The sequence below is a fragment of the Sinohyriopsis cumingii genome, chromosome 9, assembly GCF_028554795.1.
Source record: "Sinohyriopsis cumingii isolate HCF-2022 chromosome 9, ASM2855479v2, whole genome shotgun sequence".
Taxonomy (NCBI): domain Eukaryota; kingdom Metazoa; phylum Mollusca; class Bivalvia; order Unionida; family Unionidae; genus Sinohyriopsis; species Sinohyriopsis cumingii.
In genome coordinates, this window is record NC_142969.1 from 71,737,559 (window position 1) to 71,755,144 (window position 17,586).

The 17,586-nt window shown below is 34.3% G+C and overlaps 1 protein-coding gene across 1 annotated transcript in view; it reads left to right on the forward strand.

The window, feature by feature from the left end:
• Positions 1–2,131: 2,131 nt before the first annotated feature.
• The window catches only part of LOC149792005 (uncharacterized), a 28,194-nt gene continuing 12,739 nt past the window's right edge, over positions 2,132–17,586 (forward strand). Inside the window, exon 1 of the mRNA XM_089970501.1 lies at positions 2,132–2,383. Coding sequence (XP_089826627.1) covers positions 2,288–2,383 — 96 coding nt within the window. The 5' untranslated portion in view covers positions 2,132–2,287. The remainder of the gene's footprint in view (positions 2,384–17,586) is intronic.

Sequence of the window (17,586 nt, forward strand, 5' to 3'; positions counted from 1 at the left end):
ATCGTCAGATCGTATCAAACATTCGGTAAAAAAAAGGATGCTATTTTCATGGATTGCACCAATATATTATACCACATATTGTTACGTGTTTAGGCTCAAATAAACACTATCACATGAAAGAGTGAAAACAACAAGCTTTAAAAAAATATAATAATTATTTCTCCTGGAAAAATGCTGTAAAAATGACAAAATGTAAATTTACGATTTAAAGATTCAAATCCGAAAATCATCTAAGAATATTCCACGAATAAAATTTTAGTAGTCCTATTAACAAAAGTTCTACTGATTTCAAGTTCGAATCCCGACGAAGTTTCCAAGATGGAAAACGATGACGTATGCTGGTGGTGTGTTGAAGTCATCAATTCCTTGTAGAAACAAGAAATATCACTCCGGTTTTGAAAATCCAAATAAATTGTTATAAGAGCTGTCTTTGTTCAAGAATTTCATATGGGGTCACGTATTTTCCGGAAAAAAATTATTAGTCCTTTTGAATGCAAATAATTTGAAATAACTCGAAACGGCACAACAGTAATTTTCTAGTGTAAGAGCGCAACCGAGACTATTTTTCCAAAACAAAGGTTATATCGTATTCTAAACCGTAGTGTCGAAAATCTCCAAGTTGCTAAATCGAAAGGGCGGGGGGTCACTTGATCGTGTTTATATCACGCACACTTAACATGACCCTGACGAAAACCAATCATTTTATTCTAAGGAATAAAATTTTAAAAATGTTTACATCTTAAACCACGCACTCCCATCATGACCTCTGCAAGAAAGAATCACTTAAAATTAAACATAGAACTTATTTACATGGCTGATACTAATTTTGAATGAAGGTCAGGATCTAGGTCAACATTGGTGTTTATTAAAATGAACTGTCAAGGTCAAACTATTTTCTATAAAAAGTATGAGTTCCTAGCAAACATTATTTTGGCATATAATGAAATTATAAACATAAAAAGGATTTTAGAACTTAGAAATTATTAAATCAGATATAATTAAATCAAATATACATAACAACATATCCAAAGACATTGATTATTTCCAGAACTTTGCGATAAGAATTGAACAAACATTTTAGAACAAAGAATGATGCAAAGGAGTCCGCATATTTTTTATGATGAACAGTGTTTTTTCATTTCAATTCTGAGGCGAATACATGTTTTAAAGGTGCATCATCTTCATGCCTTGTAAAGGACGTGTTCATTGCTAAATGTATGAAGAATGTAAATCTTAACTCTGTTACCATGGTTACAAGGGTTTCATTTACTCCGCTCGCATAGATTCCCTGACAGATTTTACACTCTTATATTTTATTCACCGAGTTTCTTATATATATATATATATATATATATATATATATATATATATATATATATATATATATATATATATATATATATATATATATATATATAGATAGATAGATAGATAGATAGATAGATAGATAGATAGATATAATTTAAGGGGTACTAATCTATTGTTAGTTCTCTGATTTATTATGTGGACTTGTTCAGTGATTGTTTTATAAGTTATAGATGTCCGATTAAGCATTTAAGGTAGTGGATATGATCTTCTGCAATATGGTGTAATTTCTTTAAAATCATAGCATTCTTCTGCATGATACCGAAATGTACAATTAACGTGTTAATGAGTTCTTTACTCCATTTGGTTCTATTGTAAATTTACATTTTAATGCGCCAATACAATTTCCATACCATGGATAACATCTGGGAAAATGAGCATCATTTAGTGAAAGAAAAACTATTACCAACCTTGTTATCCTTACACGGTGCTTTCTGGTGTCCGTTAAATTGAATATAAAGCCCCAAAATTAAACGACCCAATTGCAAATTCGCATCGAATGCTGATAAATGCTTCAGCCAGCCGTTGAAAAATGTAAAACTACCTCTTGTAGTAAGTGGTCTTATACAGCGGATACATCTTACGCATGACTGCTCATACTACTTCTGTACTATTGACCGAAGTGGGTCATGTCTTGGATGATCTTGGATTAGACTTTATATGAATGTGTGCATATATAAATAATGCTTGTCACAAATCAGCTTAGAGAACCGAACTCTCGGAAAACTCAAATGAGAGAGAGAGAGAGACAGACACAGACAGAGAGAGAGAGTGTGTGTTTACGTGGCTTGTTACCGGAAAGGTCAATGAGGTGCAAACGTGTCTTATTCAGCAAGTATAACGCATATTCCTACAAAAACTCAAACCCAGGATGATCATACAGCTACAAGAAAACGCGTGATCAATAAACTCTACTAAACCCATGGCTGAAGGATATAAGTTTGTGGGACGCTCTGGTTTGAAAGTGTCAAATATCTGCTTGGGTACGATGACATTTGGCGATTCACTTGGTTTCTCTGTAAGTATGTACATTATGTTTCTCCAAATGAATATACACATATAAATATGAGAGAGAATGCGTAGGTCTGTGTATATCGATGTGAGAGTCATGTGCGTAATTGATATTTACATATCCATGATCACCGATTGATATTTTCTTTCATTAGAAAGAGTTCCAGTGCGGTTTCTGTTTGAAAATTGTGGTGGTCGATACTATTGTTCATGTTCTTATGAGGTCGAAGAACTTAATTATCAACCAAATATATCGGATTAAATAAGATACGATAATAAGATAATGAAGATCATGGCTTTTACTTTGATTGAATTATGCAACGGATCTTTCGATTCCATGCAGGTTTCCTTCTTTTCTTCAAAATACATTTGAGTATGTCTTCAGGGAGGTATTATTGCTGTATTACTAAAGCAAAAATCGCGTGTCCATAGGTTGCGTTAATAGCTTCCAAACTATTATATACACGAAATACAGGGTCCAATTGAATCAGTGCTAGTCGGTGATACCATACACTGAATTATATGAGCCATTATGCACTAGTGTATGGTAAAATGAAAAGGTCTATATTTCATCGCATTTGACTTTTTTACTAAAAAGCAAATACCTGCCTAGAAATGAAAATTCTTATCGAGATATAAAGATATAAATATATACTCTTGAACATCTTATATTCATAGTTAGGTGCCTTTATGACTTTCTTGTACTAGCAGATTTAAAATTGGGCTATCGTGTTCTTTTCCTGGTAGTCCACTGGGGCACCATCTAATTTTAAAATTTGTTGGACCTTGTTAACTTTTTGTGAAGGTAATATACACTAGATATTAATTTACCTATGATATGTCAATTACACGTTCTAGTGACCGCTCCGTTGGCCTAGTTGGCTACATATCTGCGGCATGATGCCCCAGTGCTAGACATCACTATAAACTGCCACATTGCAGACATCGTATCGATATGACTGAAAAGGTGTTAAAGCTACGTTTAAAATCCAAATCACACACACACACAAACACACACACACTTTCTAGTATCTGCCATATCTGTTGATTTGTATCAGAAATAAGGATGAAATTTAATCCAAGTTGATTTAGAAATGAAAGGTGAATATCAATTTCAAAGGTCATGTCTGTAGCAAAGATCATACATATATATATATATATATATATATATATATATATATATATATATATATACAAAAAAGAGGGAAAGAGAAGTATAAGTGTATACATCTATATATTAATAGATTCTTTTATTTCTAGTTCCATTTTGAATGCCATGGACAGGTGAGACATTATTTCAATACCATCGATGAAATCTAACATCGGTGTTATATATCTATCATTAGATTATCGTGGAAACCTTGCGAAATTTTACAAGCAGAAAAGAGTAACTTACAAGTGCGCCACATCTGCTATTCGTGCCCCATTTTCTCAGCTCTAGGTCACTGGAGAGTCAAAATTAATATTCTCGAGACCTTAGAGATCTGGAAATATGTTCAAAGTCATATCTAAAATCAATTTGAAGACTCTAAAAAATGCAGTAAATATCATCCAGGTTTTTAGTTCATAGTTGAATGTCGCAGGAAAATTAAAACTACTCTGAATATGCATTTTTGGAGAAGTACGTCCAATAGTTGGACGAAGAATCTTCATCAGAAGTACAAATAATTCTTGATACATTGAAAGGCTCTCGAGCCTTTCGACAGTTGTAATCATATTTGTATAATTGTCTGAGCATAAGAAGCAGGCCATACACGGTTGGATTCAAACAGTAATAAACTGACCGCGTTTTCATTAGAAAAAATAACTGCGTCTTCAGATTGGAAGATACAAAAGTTACAGATCATATAACTCTCGTGCTAACCATATTCTCTGTAACAGGTATAAAAAAAGCTGGAAGTCGAATGAATCCTGTTAGACGACAGAACTGGGAGGTTTATACGAAAACTAAAATCATATACTGTCTACAGAATTTGAAACTTAAAGAAGGAAAGCTCGATAATATGAAGTATTTGTCTAGTTTAGTGGAACATTATATATATATACCTGTTGCACATATCTGAGTGAAATGTGAGATTTTCTTGATTGACAACCATTGATGTACATGCAAATCAGACATTTTAGTGCATGTGGTGTACATTAAAAGTGGACGTGAAATTTCTTTTCAGCCTGACCTAATATTACTGATATATTTAGCACAAGAACTATGTTAAACTATATATCTCCTGTTAATAATAAAGCTAATGCTTCCGTCAAGTCACAAGGACTGAACGCATAGGTATGTGATGAAACCATCCTATATTGTGAAATATACATCATGCATCACCGCCATCAAAAAGAGTTCTATATCGGACCACATCTGCTTTCTAATGGGAGCAAGCGAGTCGTAAATTATTCATTATGTACATTTATGAAGTGCTTGGTCGCATTCTAGCGTAAAAGCGTATTTATGTGGTAATTAAAGTATATTAGATCGGGATGTAACCTCTTAGAACTTGGCAGCAGCTTTAACCCAGATACAGAATTAGATACATGAAAAGTCGAAAGAGATATTAGTACTTTTATATACTTATACGTGGATCAGGAACACGGTGAATTAACGCAAACAAATAATAAAAGCTCCATCTTACAAGTATAAAGGAAGAACACGAATGCAAAGGATAATATTAAATATGTGTAAATCAAGAGATAAAGAGGCGAGGAAAAGAAGGGGAGCTTATATAAATTAAAAACAATAATTCAATGTCTCAGACTCCTTGTGCTCAAAATGAATGTGTGTGTTTGTGTGTGTGTGTGTGTGTGTGTGTGTGTGTGTGTGTGTGTGTGAATTGGATCTTTAACATAGCTTTAATGATTGTTCACTCATATCGCTAAGATATCGACGGTGTGGGAGTTTATAGCGATGTCATGCATTGGCGCATCATGCCTCAGACATCATGTCCCATCTAGTTACATTATCCTGACACCTGACCGACCAGTCCTAACACTGACCTATTAATTCTGAACGCCTAGTAGTAGTTAGATGGATTTTGATAAGTCTTTGGCAAAACTTGGCCGAGGTTTAAACCCACGACCTCCCACATCAAAGATTACTTTTAATGGAAAAATAAGACAATAAACGTTTTATTTTAGAGCCATTTTCACCTTATTTCGCAATTGAATCTGTCTGCAAATATTCATGACTTTCTGTTCAGGTTATTAGGTGTTTTAATTTTATTTTTGTTTATTTGTTTTAAATAAAATGTACCCAGATCGGACAGCAGGACTCTTATAACCCAAACATAGTGTGAAATCGAAAGTCGTGACAAATATAAGCCTCAAAGGTTTGCAAAATCTTCTTTGATTTGAAACAGACAGATGTAAGTTTCTCGAATAATTCTGAAACATGTGCATATGATCAGATTTGATGATGAAACATTTATGGAGGATGTCACAAATAATAAGGGGAACTAATAGGGACAGCTTGATTTATCTATTTTTGTCATCAGATTCAAGAAGAGAAGAAGAACCACTGGTACTTTAGTTTTTAAATGCACGTTAACTCAGGAATATATCATCTGATATTTATGTGTGAACTTTTAAAAGCCCATCTTCTTCATAGAATCCTTGAAGCCAGCCGCGTTCGTCTAGACCTATCGTGTGGCTTTGTATGATTTTCATCGTACTAGAGTATAGTTAATGTGTATTCAAATAATTATAATGCTCAAAACGAGTCTTACTAAAGATATGGCAAACTGATTTGTTGGCAGGCTTGTTGGGATTCTTTATTAAATACCAGATTACACAGAAACAGTATTTTCTTATTTTACGTTTTGGTTTGGATCGACCACGTATTCTAAGTAGTATTAGTTTCCTCGTCTGTGCGAAAATCTTGCAAATCGTCAGATTGTATCAAACATTCGGTGCAAAAAGGATGCTATTTTCCTGAATTGCATCAAGATATTATACCACATATGGTTACGTCTTTAGGCTCAAATAAACACTATTACAAGAAAGAGTGAAAATAACAAGCTTTAAAAAAATATAATAATTATTTCTCCTGGAAAAATGCTGTAAAAATGACAAAATGTAAACTTTAGATTTAAAGACACAAATCTGAAAATCATCCAAGAATAATCCACGAATACAATTTTAGTAGTCCTAATAAGAAAATGTTCTACTGATTTCAAGTTCGAATCCCGACGAAGTTTCCAAGATGGAAGACAATGACGTATTCTGTAACCTGTAGTTTTGAAGTCTACAATTCCTTGTAGAAACAAGAATTATCACTCCGGTTTTGGAAATCTGAATCAATATTTTATAAGAACTGTCTTTGTTTAAGAATCGCACATGAGCACACGTATTTTCCAGGAAAAAAGAGTTAATCATTTTGAATTTAAGTAATTTTAATTAGCTCCAAATAGCACAACAACTTCCAGTGTAAGAAAACGCCCAGTTGCTACTGAGAATATCTCTCCAAAACAAAGGTTATATCGAATTCTAAAACGCAGAAAGAGGGTCATATGACCATGTTCCAGAACCTCGGCGAAATTACGTACTTGTTGAAGATCATGTACACCTATTGTGGCCCTGACAAAAACCAATCATTTTACTCTAAGAAATTTGTTTTTTTTACAAAAAGTGTTTGCATCTTAAACTAGATGACCTCCACAAAAACCAATAATTTTAAATAAAAATAGAACTTATTTACGTGGTTCCTACTAATTAAATTCAATTATACAAAACAATATAAAGTCCATTATAAAATGATATATTTTGTTTTCGCTTGTGCACATATATTGGTTTTGGACTTCGTGGAATAGGTATTGTATGCTTCAAATGAACGAAGAAATGGTTCTTCCGTTGTTTTGTATTCTTCGTATAACTCTTGTAAACCAGCGTAACCTAACTGTTACAATACAAAAACGATGTTAAAGTTTTATATATTAATAAAAAGCATTTATTAAAAATTAAATCACAAGATGTAAATCTTCCTCTGAAGACAAAACCACTGCACATCTTTTCATATTTAGTTAATACACTTTCTTTAACGGCTTAGCGAGTTGTTAATCCTTCAACATGCACGCATATAAAGCCGACTGAATTCAGTTTGTGTGTACTGAAATAGAACAACAGCCACGTCAACGTTCTTATAGTAGCATTTTCCTTTGAATTTGCAAGGACATATATCCTTGAAAATAGCTTTCTATGAAATTCTTTATTGTAAATTTAAATGTGGATCGGAGCAGATCCGAAACATTGATAACTGCGAATATGTTTGAAATTAGGAAATCGTGAACATACCTGCTTAAATAAATGGAAAATTGCATGGCCGGACCGGAGATTGAAACTGGGATCTCCCTAACTCAAGACGGGTGCTCTGCCATTTGAGTCATTCGAGACGACAATTTTAGGTGTACCCATTACAATGTCTTCCTTCTTGTTTGGGATACGTACCTGTGTCTCAAGGTTTAAACTTCCACCTAACTGCACCATCACTTGCCATTTGGTGATGCACACGTGTAGTCATATCAATGATAACAAACTTAGCAGGAAAACGTTCACAACCGGACCTAAGCTCGAACTCGGGACTTCCATAACTATCGTTGGGAGCTCTACCATTTAAGTCATCCTAACCGACTCGCCAAGTCCTACCCGTTACACTTAAATGAGAGCATGTTTGCAATGTATATTTGTTTTGTTTTTCAAACATTAAATCAGAAAATGTTTACACGTTCGAATGCAATCCCTCGAGCTGCTACAAAACTGGGTCGTCTTATCAGCTAACAGTCATATTCATCGCGTCGTGAGGAAAATTCCATGACATGAGTAATGAAGCTACTCATAAAGAGGTCCGATGAACAATGACGTTGCTCATAAGAAGTTGTCTATCCAGAACGATCCCTATATCATGTTTTGTTGAGTTGTCGGCTGTTTCCAGAATGCTTTTAAGACATTATTGGCCATATCATCCCTATATCATGTTTTGGTGAGTTGTTGGCTGTTTACAGCAATGCTTTTAAGACTGTATTGGCTATATCATCCCTATATGAGGTTTTGGTGAGTTGTTGGCTGTTTCCAGAATGCTTTTAAGACGTTATTGGCTATATCATGTTTTGGTGAGTTGTCGGCTGTTTACAGTAATGCTTTTAAGACATTATTGGCTATATCATCCCTATATCATGTTTTGGTGAGTTGTTGGCTGTTTCCAGAATGCATTTAAGACATTATTGGTTATATCATCCCTATATCATGTTTTGGTGAGTTGTTGGCTGTTACCAGCAATGCATTTAAGACATTATTGGCTATATCATCCCTATATCAGGTTTTGGTGAGTTGTTGGCTGTTTCCAGAATGCTTTTAAGACATTATTGGCTATATCATCCCTATATCATGTTTTGGTGAGTTGTTGGCTCTTTACAGCAATGCTTTTAAGACATTATTGGCTATATCATGTTTTAGTGAGTTGTTGGCTGTTTTCAGAATGCTTTTAAGACATTATTGGCTATATCATCCCTATATCATGTTTTGGTGAGTTGTTGGCTGTTTACAGCAATGCTTTTAAGACATTATTGGCTATATCATGTTTTGGTGAGTTGTTGGCTGTTTCCAGAATACTTTTAAGACATTATTGGCTATATCATGTTTTGGTGAGTTGTTGGCTGTTACCAGCAATGCTTTTAAGACATTATTGGCTATATCATGTTTTGGTGAGTTGTTGGCTGTTACCAGCAATGCTTTTAAGACATTATTGGCTATATCATGTTTTGGTGAGTTGTTGGCTGTTACCAGCAATGCTTTTAAGACATTATTGGCTATATCATGTTTTGGTGAGTTGTTGGCTGTTACCAGCAATGCTTTTAAGACATTATTGGCTATATCATGTTTTGGTGAGTTGTTGGCTGTTTACAGCAATGCTTTTAAGACATTATTGGATATATCATCCCTATATCATGTTTTGGTGAGTTGTTGGCTGTTACCAGCAATGCTTTTAAGACATTATTGGCTATATCATGTTTTAGTGAGTTGTTGGCTGTTTCCAGAATGCTTTTAAGACATTATTGGCTATATCATCCCTATATCATGGTTTGGTGAGTTGTTGGCTGTTACCAGCAATGCTTTTAAGACATTATTGGCTATATCATGTTTTGGTGAGTTGTTGGCTGTTTCCAGAATGCTTTTAAGACATTATTGGCTATATCATCCCTATATCATGTTTTGGTGAGTTGTTGGCTCTTTACAGCAATGCTTTTAAGACATTATTGGCTATATCATGTTTTAGTGAGTTGTTGGCTGTTTTCAGAATGCTTTTAAGACATTATTGGCTATATCATCCCTATATCATGTTTTGGTGAGTTGTTGGCTGTTTACAGCAATGCTTTTAAGACATTATTGGCTATATCATGTTTTGGTGAGTTGTTGGCTGTTTCCAGAATACTTTTAAGACATTATTGGCTATATCATGTTTTGGTGAGTTGTCGGCTGTTTACAGTAATGCTTTTAAGACATTATTGGCTATATCATCCCTATATCATGTTTTGGTGAGTTGTTGGCTGTTTCCAGAATGCTTTTAAGACATTATTGGCTATATCATGTTTTGGTGAGTTGTCGGCTGTTTACAGTAATGCTTTTAAGACATTATTGGCTATATCATGTTTTGGTGAGTTGTCGGCTGTTTACAGTAATGCTTTTAAGACATTATTGGCTATATCATCCCTATATCATGTTTTGGTGAGTTGTTGCCTGTTTTCAGAATGCTTTTAAGACATTATTGGCTATATCATCCCTATATCATGTTTTGGTGAGTTGTTGGCTGTTTACAGCAATGCTTTTAAGACATTATTGGCTATATCATGTTTTGGTGAGTTGTTGGCTCTTTCCAGAATACTTTTAAGACATTATTGGCTATATCATGTTTTGGTGAGTTGTCGGCTGTTTACAGTAATGCTTTTAAGACATTATTGGCTATATCATCCCTATATCATGTTTTGGTGAGTTGTTGCCTGTTTCCAGAATGCTTTTAAGACATTATTGGCTATATCATCCCTATATCATGTTTTGGTGAGTTGTTGGCTGTTTACAGTAATGCTTTTAAGACATTATTGGCTATATCATCCCTATATCATGTTTTGGTGAGTTGTTGGCTGTTTACAGTAATGCTTTTAAGACATTATTGGCTATATCATCCCTATATCATGTTTTGGTCAGTTGTTGGCTGTTTCCAGAATGCTTTTAAGACATTATTGGCTATATCATCCCTATATCATGTTTTGGTGAGTTGTTGGCTGTTTACAGTAATGCTTTTAAGACATTATTGGCTATATCATCCCTATATCATGTTTTGGTGAGTTGTTGGCTGTTTACAGTAATGCTTTTAAGACATTATTGGCTATATCATCCCTATATCATGTTTTGGTCAGTTGTTGGCTGTTTCCAGAATGCTTTTAAGACATTATTGGCTATATCATCCCTATATCATGTTTTGGTGAGTTGTTGGCTGTTTACAGTAATGCTTTTAAGACATTATTGGCTATATCATCCCTATATCATGTTTTGGTCAGTTGTTGGCTGTTTCCAGAATGCTTTTAAGACATTATTGGCTATATCATCCCTATATCATGTTTTGGTGAGTTGTTGGCTGTTACCAGCAATGCTTTTAAGACATTATTGGCTATATCATGTTTTGGTGAGTTGTTGGCTGTTTCCAGAATGCTTTTAAGACATTATTGGCTATATCATGTTTTGGTGAGTTGTTGGCTGTTTCCAGAATGCTTTTAAGACATTATTGGCTATATCATCCCTATATCATGTTTTGGTGAGTTGTTGGCTCTTTACAGCAATGCTTTTAAGACATTATTGGCTATATCATGTTTTAGTGAGTTGTTGGCTGTTTTCAGAATGCTTTTAAGACATTATTGGCTATATCATCCCTATATCATGTTTTGGTGAGTTGTTGGCTGTTTACAGCAATGCTTTTAAGACATTATTGGCTATATCATGTTTTGGTGAGTTGTTGGCTGTTTCCAGAATGCTTTTAAGACATTATTGGCTATATCATGTTTTGGTGAGTTGTCGGCTGTTTACAGTAATGCTTTTAAGACATTATTGGCTATATCATCCCTATATCATGTTTTGGTGAGTTGTTGCCTGTTTCCAGAATGCTTTTAAGACATTATTGGCTATATCATGTTTTGGTGAGTTGTCGGCTGTTTACAGTAATGCTTTTAAGACATTATTGGCTATATCATCCCTATATCATGTTTTGTTGAGTTGTTGCCTGTTTCCAGAATGCTTTTAAGACATTATTGGCTATATCATGTTTTGGTGAGTTGTCGGCTGTTTACAGTAATGCTTTTAAGACATTATTGGCTATATCATCCCTATATCATGTTTTGGTGAGTTGTTGGCTGTTTCCAGAATGCTTTTAAGACATTATTGGCTATATCATGTTTTGGTGAGTTGTCGGCTGTTTACAGTAATGCTTTTAAGACATTATTGGCTATATCATCCCTATATCATGTTTTGTTGAGTTGTTGCCTGTTTCCAGAATGCTTTTAAGACATTATTGGCTATATCATGTTTTGGTGAGTTGTCGGCTGTTTACAGTAATGCTTTTAAGACATTATTGGCTATATCATCCCTATATCATGTTTTGGTGAGTTGTTGCCTGTTTCCAGAATGCTTTTAAGACATTATTGGCTATATCATGTTTTGGTGAGTTGTTGGCTGTTTCCAGAATGCTTTTAAGACATTATTGGCTATATCATGTTTTGGTGAGTTGTTGGCTGTTTCCAGAATGCTTTTAAGACATTATTGGCTATATCATCCCTATATCATGTTTTGGTGAGTTGTTGCCTGTTTCCAGAATGCTTTTAAGATATTATTGGCTATATCATCCCTATATCATGTTTTGGTGAGTTGTTGGCTGTTACCAGCAATGCTTTTAAGACATTATTGGCTATATCATGTTTTGGTGAGTTGTTGGCTGTTTCCAGAATGCTTTTAAGACATTATTGGCTATATCATCCCTATATCATGTTTTGGTGAGTTGTTGGCTCTTTACAGCAATGCTTTTAAGACATTATTGGCTATATCATGTTTTAGTGAGTTGTTGGCTGTTTTCAGAATGCTTTTAAGACATTATTGGCTATATCATCCCTATATCATGTTTTGGTGAGTTGTTGGCTGTTTACAGCAATGCTTTTAAGACATTATTGGCTATATCATGTTTTGGTGAGTTGTTGGCTGTTTCCAGAATACTTTTAAGACATTATTGGCTATATCATGTTTTGGTGAGTTGTCGGCTGTTTACAGTAATGCTTTTAAGACATTATTGGCTATATCATCCCTATATCATGTTTTGGTGAGTTGTTGGCTGTTTCCAGAATGCTTTTAAGACATTATTGGCTATATCATGTTTTGGTGAGTTGTCGGCTGTTTACAGTAATGCTTTTAAGACATTATTGGCTATATCATGTTTTGGTGAGTTGTCGGCTGTTTACAGTAATGCTTTTAAGACATTATTGGCTATATCATCCCTATATCATGTTTTGGTGAGTTGTTGCCTGTTTTCAGAATGCTTTTAAGACATTATTGGCTATATCATCCCTATATCATGTTTTGGTGAGTTGTTGGCTGTTTACAGCAATGCTTTTAAGACATTATTGGCTATATCATGTTTTGGTGAGTTGTTGGCTCTTTCCAGAATACTTTTAAGACATTATTGGCTATATCATGTTTTGGTGAGTTGTCGGCTGTTTACAGTAATGCTTTTAAGACATTATTGGCTATATCATCCCTATATCATGTTTTGGTGAGTTGTTGCCTGTTTCCAGAATGCTTTTAAGACATTATTGGCTATATCATGTTTTGGTGAGTTGTCGGCTGTTTACAGTAATGCTTTTAAGACATTATTGGCTATATCATCCCTATATCATGTTTTGTTGAGTTGTTGCCTGTTTCCAGAATGCTTTTAAGACATTATTGGCTATATCATGTTTTGGTGAGTTGTCGGCTGTTTACAGTAATGCTTTTAAGACATTATTGGCTATATCATCCCTATATCATGTTTTGGTGAGTTGTTGGCTGTTTCCAGAATGCTTTTAAGACATTATTGGCTATATCATGTTTTGGTGAGTTGTCGGCTGTTTACAGTAATGCTTTTAAGACATTATTGGCTATATCATCCCTATATCATGTTTTGTTGAGTTGTTGCCTGTTTCCAGAATGCTTTTAAGACATTATTGGCTATATCATGTTTTGGTGAGTTGTCGGCTGTTTACAGTAATGCTTTTAAGACATTATTGGCTATATCATCCCTATATCATGTTTTGGTGAGTTGTTGCCTGTTTCCAGAATGCTTTTAAGACATTATTGGCTATATCATGTTTTGGTGAGTTGTTGGCTGTTTCCAGAATGCTTTTAAGACATTATTGGCTATATCATGTTTTGGTGAGTTGTTGGCTGTTTCCAGAATGCTTTTAAGACATTATTGGCTATATCATCCCTATATCATGTTTTGGTGAGTTGTTGCCTGTTTCCAGAATGCTTTTAAGACATTATTGGCTATATCATCCCTATATCATGTTTTGGTGAGTTGTTGGCTGTTACCAGCAATGCTTTTAAGACATTATTGGCTATATCATGTTTTGGTGAGTTGTTGGCTGTTTCCAGAATGCTTTTAAGACATTATTGGCTATATCATGTTTTGGTGAGTTGTTGGCTGTTTCCAGAATGCTTTTAAGACATTATTGGCTATATCATCCCTATATCATGTTTTGGTGAGTTGTTGGCTCTTTACAGCAATGCTTTTAAGACATTATTGGCTATATCATGTTTTAGTGAGTTGTTGGCTGTTTTCAGAATGCTTTTAAGACATTATTGGCTATATCATCCCTATATCATGTTTTGGTGAGTTGTTGGCTGTTTACAGCAATGCTTTTAAGACATTATTGGCTATATCATGTTTTGGTGAGTTGTTGGCTGTTTCCAGAATACTTTTAAGACATTATTGGCTATATCATGTTTTGGTGAGTTGTCGGCTGTTTACAGTAATGCTTTTAAGACATTATTGGCTATATCATCCCTATATCATGTTTTGGTGAGTTGTTGGCTGTTTCCAGAATGCTTTTAAGACATTATTGGCTATATCATGTTTTGGTGAGTTGTCGGCTGTTTACAGTAATGCTTTTAAGACATTATTGGCTATATCATCCCTATATCATGTTTTGTTGAGTTGTTGCCTGTTTCCAGAATGCTTTTAAGACATTATTGGCTATATCATGTTTTGGTGAGTTGTCGGCTGTTTACAGTAATGCTTTTAAGACATTATTGGCTATATCATCCCTATATCATGTTTTGGTGAGTTGTTGGCTGTTTCCAGAATGCTTTTAAGACATTATTGGCTATATCATGTTTTGGTGAGTTGTCGGCTGTTTACAGTAATGCTTTTAAGACATTATTGGCTATATCATCCCTATATCATGTTTTGGTGAGTTGTTGGCTGTTTCCAGAATGCTTTTAAGACATTATTGGCTATGTCATGGTTTGGTGAGTTGTCGGCTGTTTACAGTAATGCTTTTAAGACATTATTGGCTATATCATCCCTATATCATGTTTTGTTGAGTTGTCGGCTGTTTCCTGAATACTTTTAAGACATTATTGGCTATATCATGTTTTGGTGAGTTGTCGGCTGTTTACAGTAATGCGTTTAAGACATTATTGGCTATATCATCCCTATATCATGTTTTGGTGAGTTGTTGGCTGTTTCCAGAATGCATTTAAGACATTATTGGCTATATCATGTTTTGGTGAGTTGTCGGCTGTTTACAGTAGTGCTTTTAAGACATTATTGGCTATATCATCCCTATATCATATTTTGGTGAGTTGTTGGCTGTTTCCAGAATGCTTTTAAAACATTGGCTATTCATGTTTTGGTGAGTTGTCGGCTGTTTACAGTAATGCTTTTAAGACATTATTGGCTATATCATCCCTATATCATGTTTTGGTGAGTTGTCGGCTGTTTACAGTAATGCTTTTAAGACATTATTGGCTATATCATGTTTTGGTGAGTTGTTGGCTGTTTACAGTAATGCTTTTAAGACATTATTGGCTATATCATCCCTATATCATGTTTTGGTGAGTTGTCGGCTGTTTCCAGAATGCTTTTAAGACATTATTGGCTATATCATGTTTTGGTGAGTTGTTGGCTGTTTACAGCAATGCTTTTAAGACATTATTGGCTATATCATGTTTTGGTGAGTTGTTGGCTGTTTACAGCAATGTATTTAAGACATTATTGGCTGTATCATGCGAACTAAATTGGAATGAAGCATATTTCCAATACACGGAGGCCTGCGAAGTTATAAAATCTTTAACCATTGGATTACGAGTCGGACGCTTTACGAAATGAATTACCTTGGCCCCCATGTTTTCATTAATAGAACCGCAACGATTTTATGTTCTATGTACTCATTCAGGCTTGAATATCTACCTATGAAAGAAAGTTTAGAATACTTAAGCCACTTGATTTACATTATTTTAATTTTTTTTTGATTTAAATTTATAAAATTAACTTTATGTAAAATTTATTTTACTTTTTAATGGGGTTGCTAATGTAACGAGCATTTTATTTTGCAAGGTCTAAAGCTACGGCAGTATAATTCATAATGTACAATCACGAGTCATTGCGTCATTTGGATATATGTGACTGCAACCAACAATAACAATGACAATATAATATATATATGTATTATGTTTTAAAAGATATGGACGCATATTCATGCCTTCACTGCATCAGTGTGATATGAGATATGATATGATATGATATGACATGATATGATATGAATTGCATTGCTTTGTTATGTTATGCTAAGATATTCTAAGCTATAGTGTATTATGTTATATTATATTGCATTATATTATTATATATAGTACATAATAATGCAGTAATATTTAAGCTATACTTTGCTCTGTCATGCAGTAACATATTAAACAACTTAATGTCATACTAATTAGGGACAAGAATTTGTTCTTTTTAAATACAAATCTGAATCGGAGTCAATTGTGATTATAATATATTTAATACATATTAATTTGAAAAACACAAATATTACATATTTGTAATGAAGTTATTTCACTAATATTTCTTGAAATTAGAGTTGCCTTGAAATTAGATTTGCCTTGAAATTAGCGTTGCCTTGAAATTAGAGTTGCCTTGAAATTAGATTTGCCTTGTTCCGCTTCGTTATATCTTGCTCTAATATCTTGTTTTCTAATTAAAATTTTGAAATCTCTATACCTATAATTTCTTCAGAGTTTTTATGTCACTGTTTACAAACAAAATAAAATAAAAGTAGTAACAACAGTAATGAAAATGCCAGTGGCAGTTACAAAGAACGTGCAATATATGGATACGAACAGAACCGAGAACTGTTCCGGACTGGACTTAACTTCTTTCACTATCAGTCGATTTTCCAATGACTTGAAACTTTTTATAAATACAGTGTGTGTGCTTGTGCGTGTGAGCGCATGTGTGATTTCTATTCTTAACGTAGTTCTAACGCATTTAGTCATATTGCTACGATGCCTGCATTATTGCAGTTTATATGGATGTCTAACACTGGGGTATCATGCCGCAGACATGTAGCATCATGTCCCACTCAATCACATTATCCTGACACCAGGCTGACCACTTATAACTTGAATCTTTTAATGCTGAGCGCGGTGGAAGCACCTTTTAATTCAGCTTTTATAAGTCTTTGGTATGACTCGGACAGGGTTCGAACCTGCGACCTGCCGCATTCGAGGCAGACGCTTTAACCACTTACGCCATTGGAAAGGTCTTACACAGAGTAATATGTTCAGTTATATATTTAACGTATCAACACATTCTCAACGGTATAATAGATATATTGCCAAGACTAGTCAAATTTCAAAATGAAGTGACCCTCTAACACAAAATACTGCCCCCCCCCCAAAAAAAAAAAAATATGCTAAAGACGTCAAACTGGGTTTGCATGACAGCAGCTTTGGTAGAAATTATTCATCCTGGCAAGCCCTGAATATCAACGACTACCATAAAAATTGCTCATCGTCTTGAATGCATTTTTTCCCCCTCATGACTGAATATAGTTCACTGCATACTGTCCCAGTTTACTTTATATTTAGGGCAGCTACATTGCGCTGGTTTCTACAAAATGCATTTAAAAGAACGATCGATTTTACAAGTAT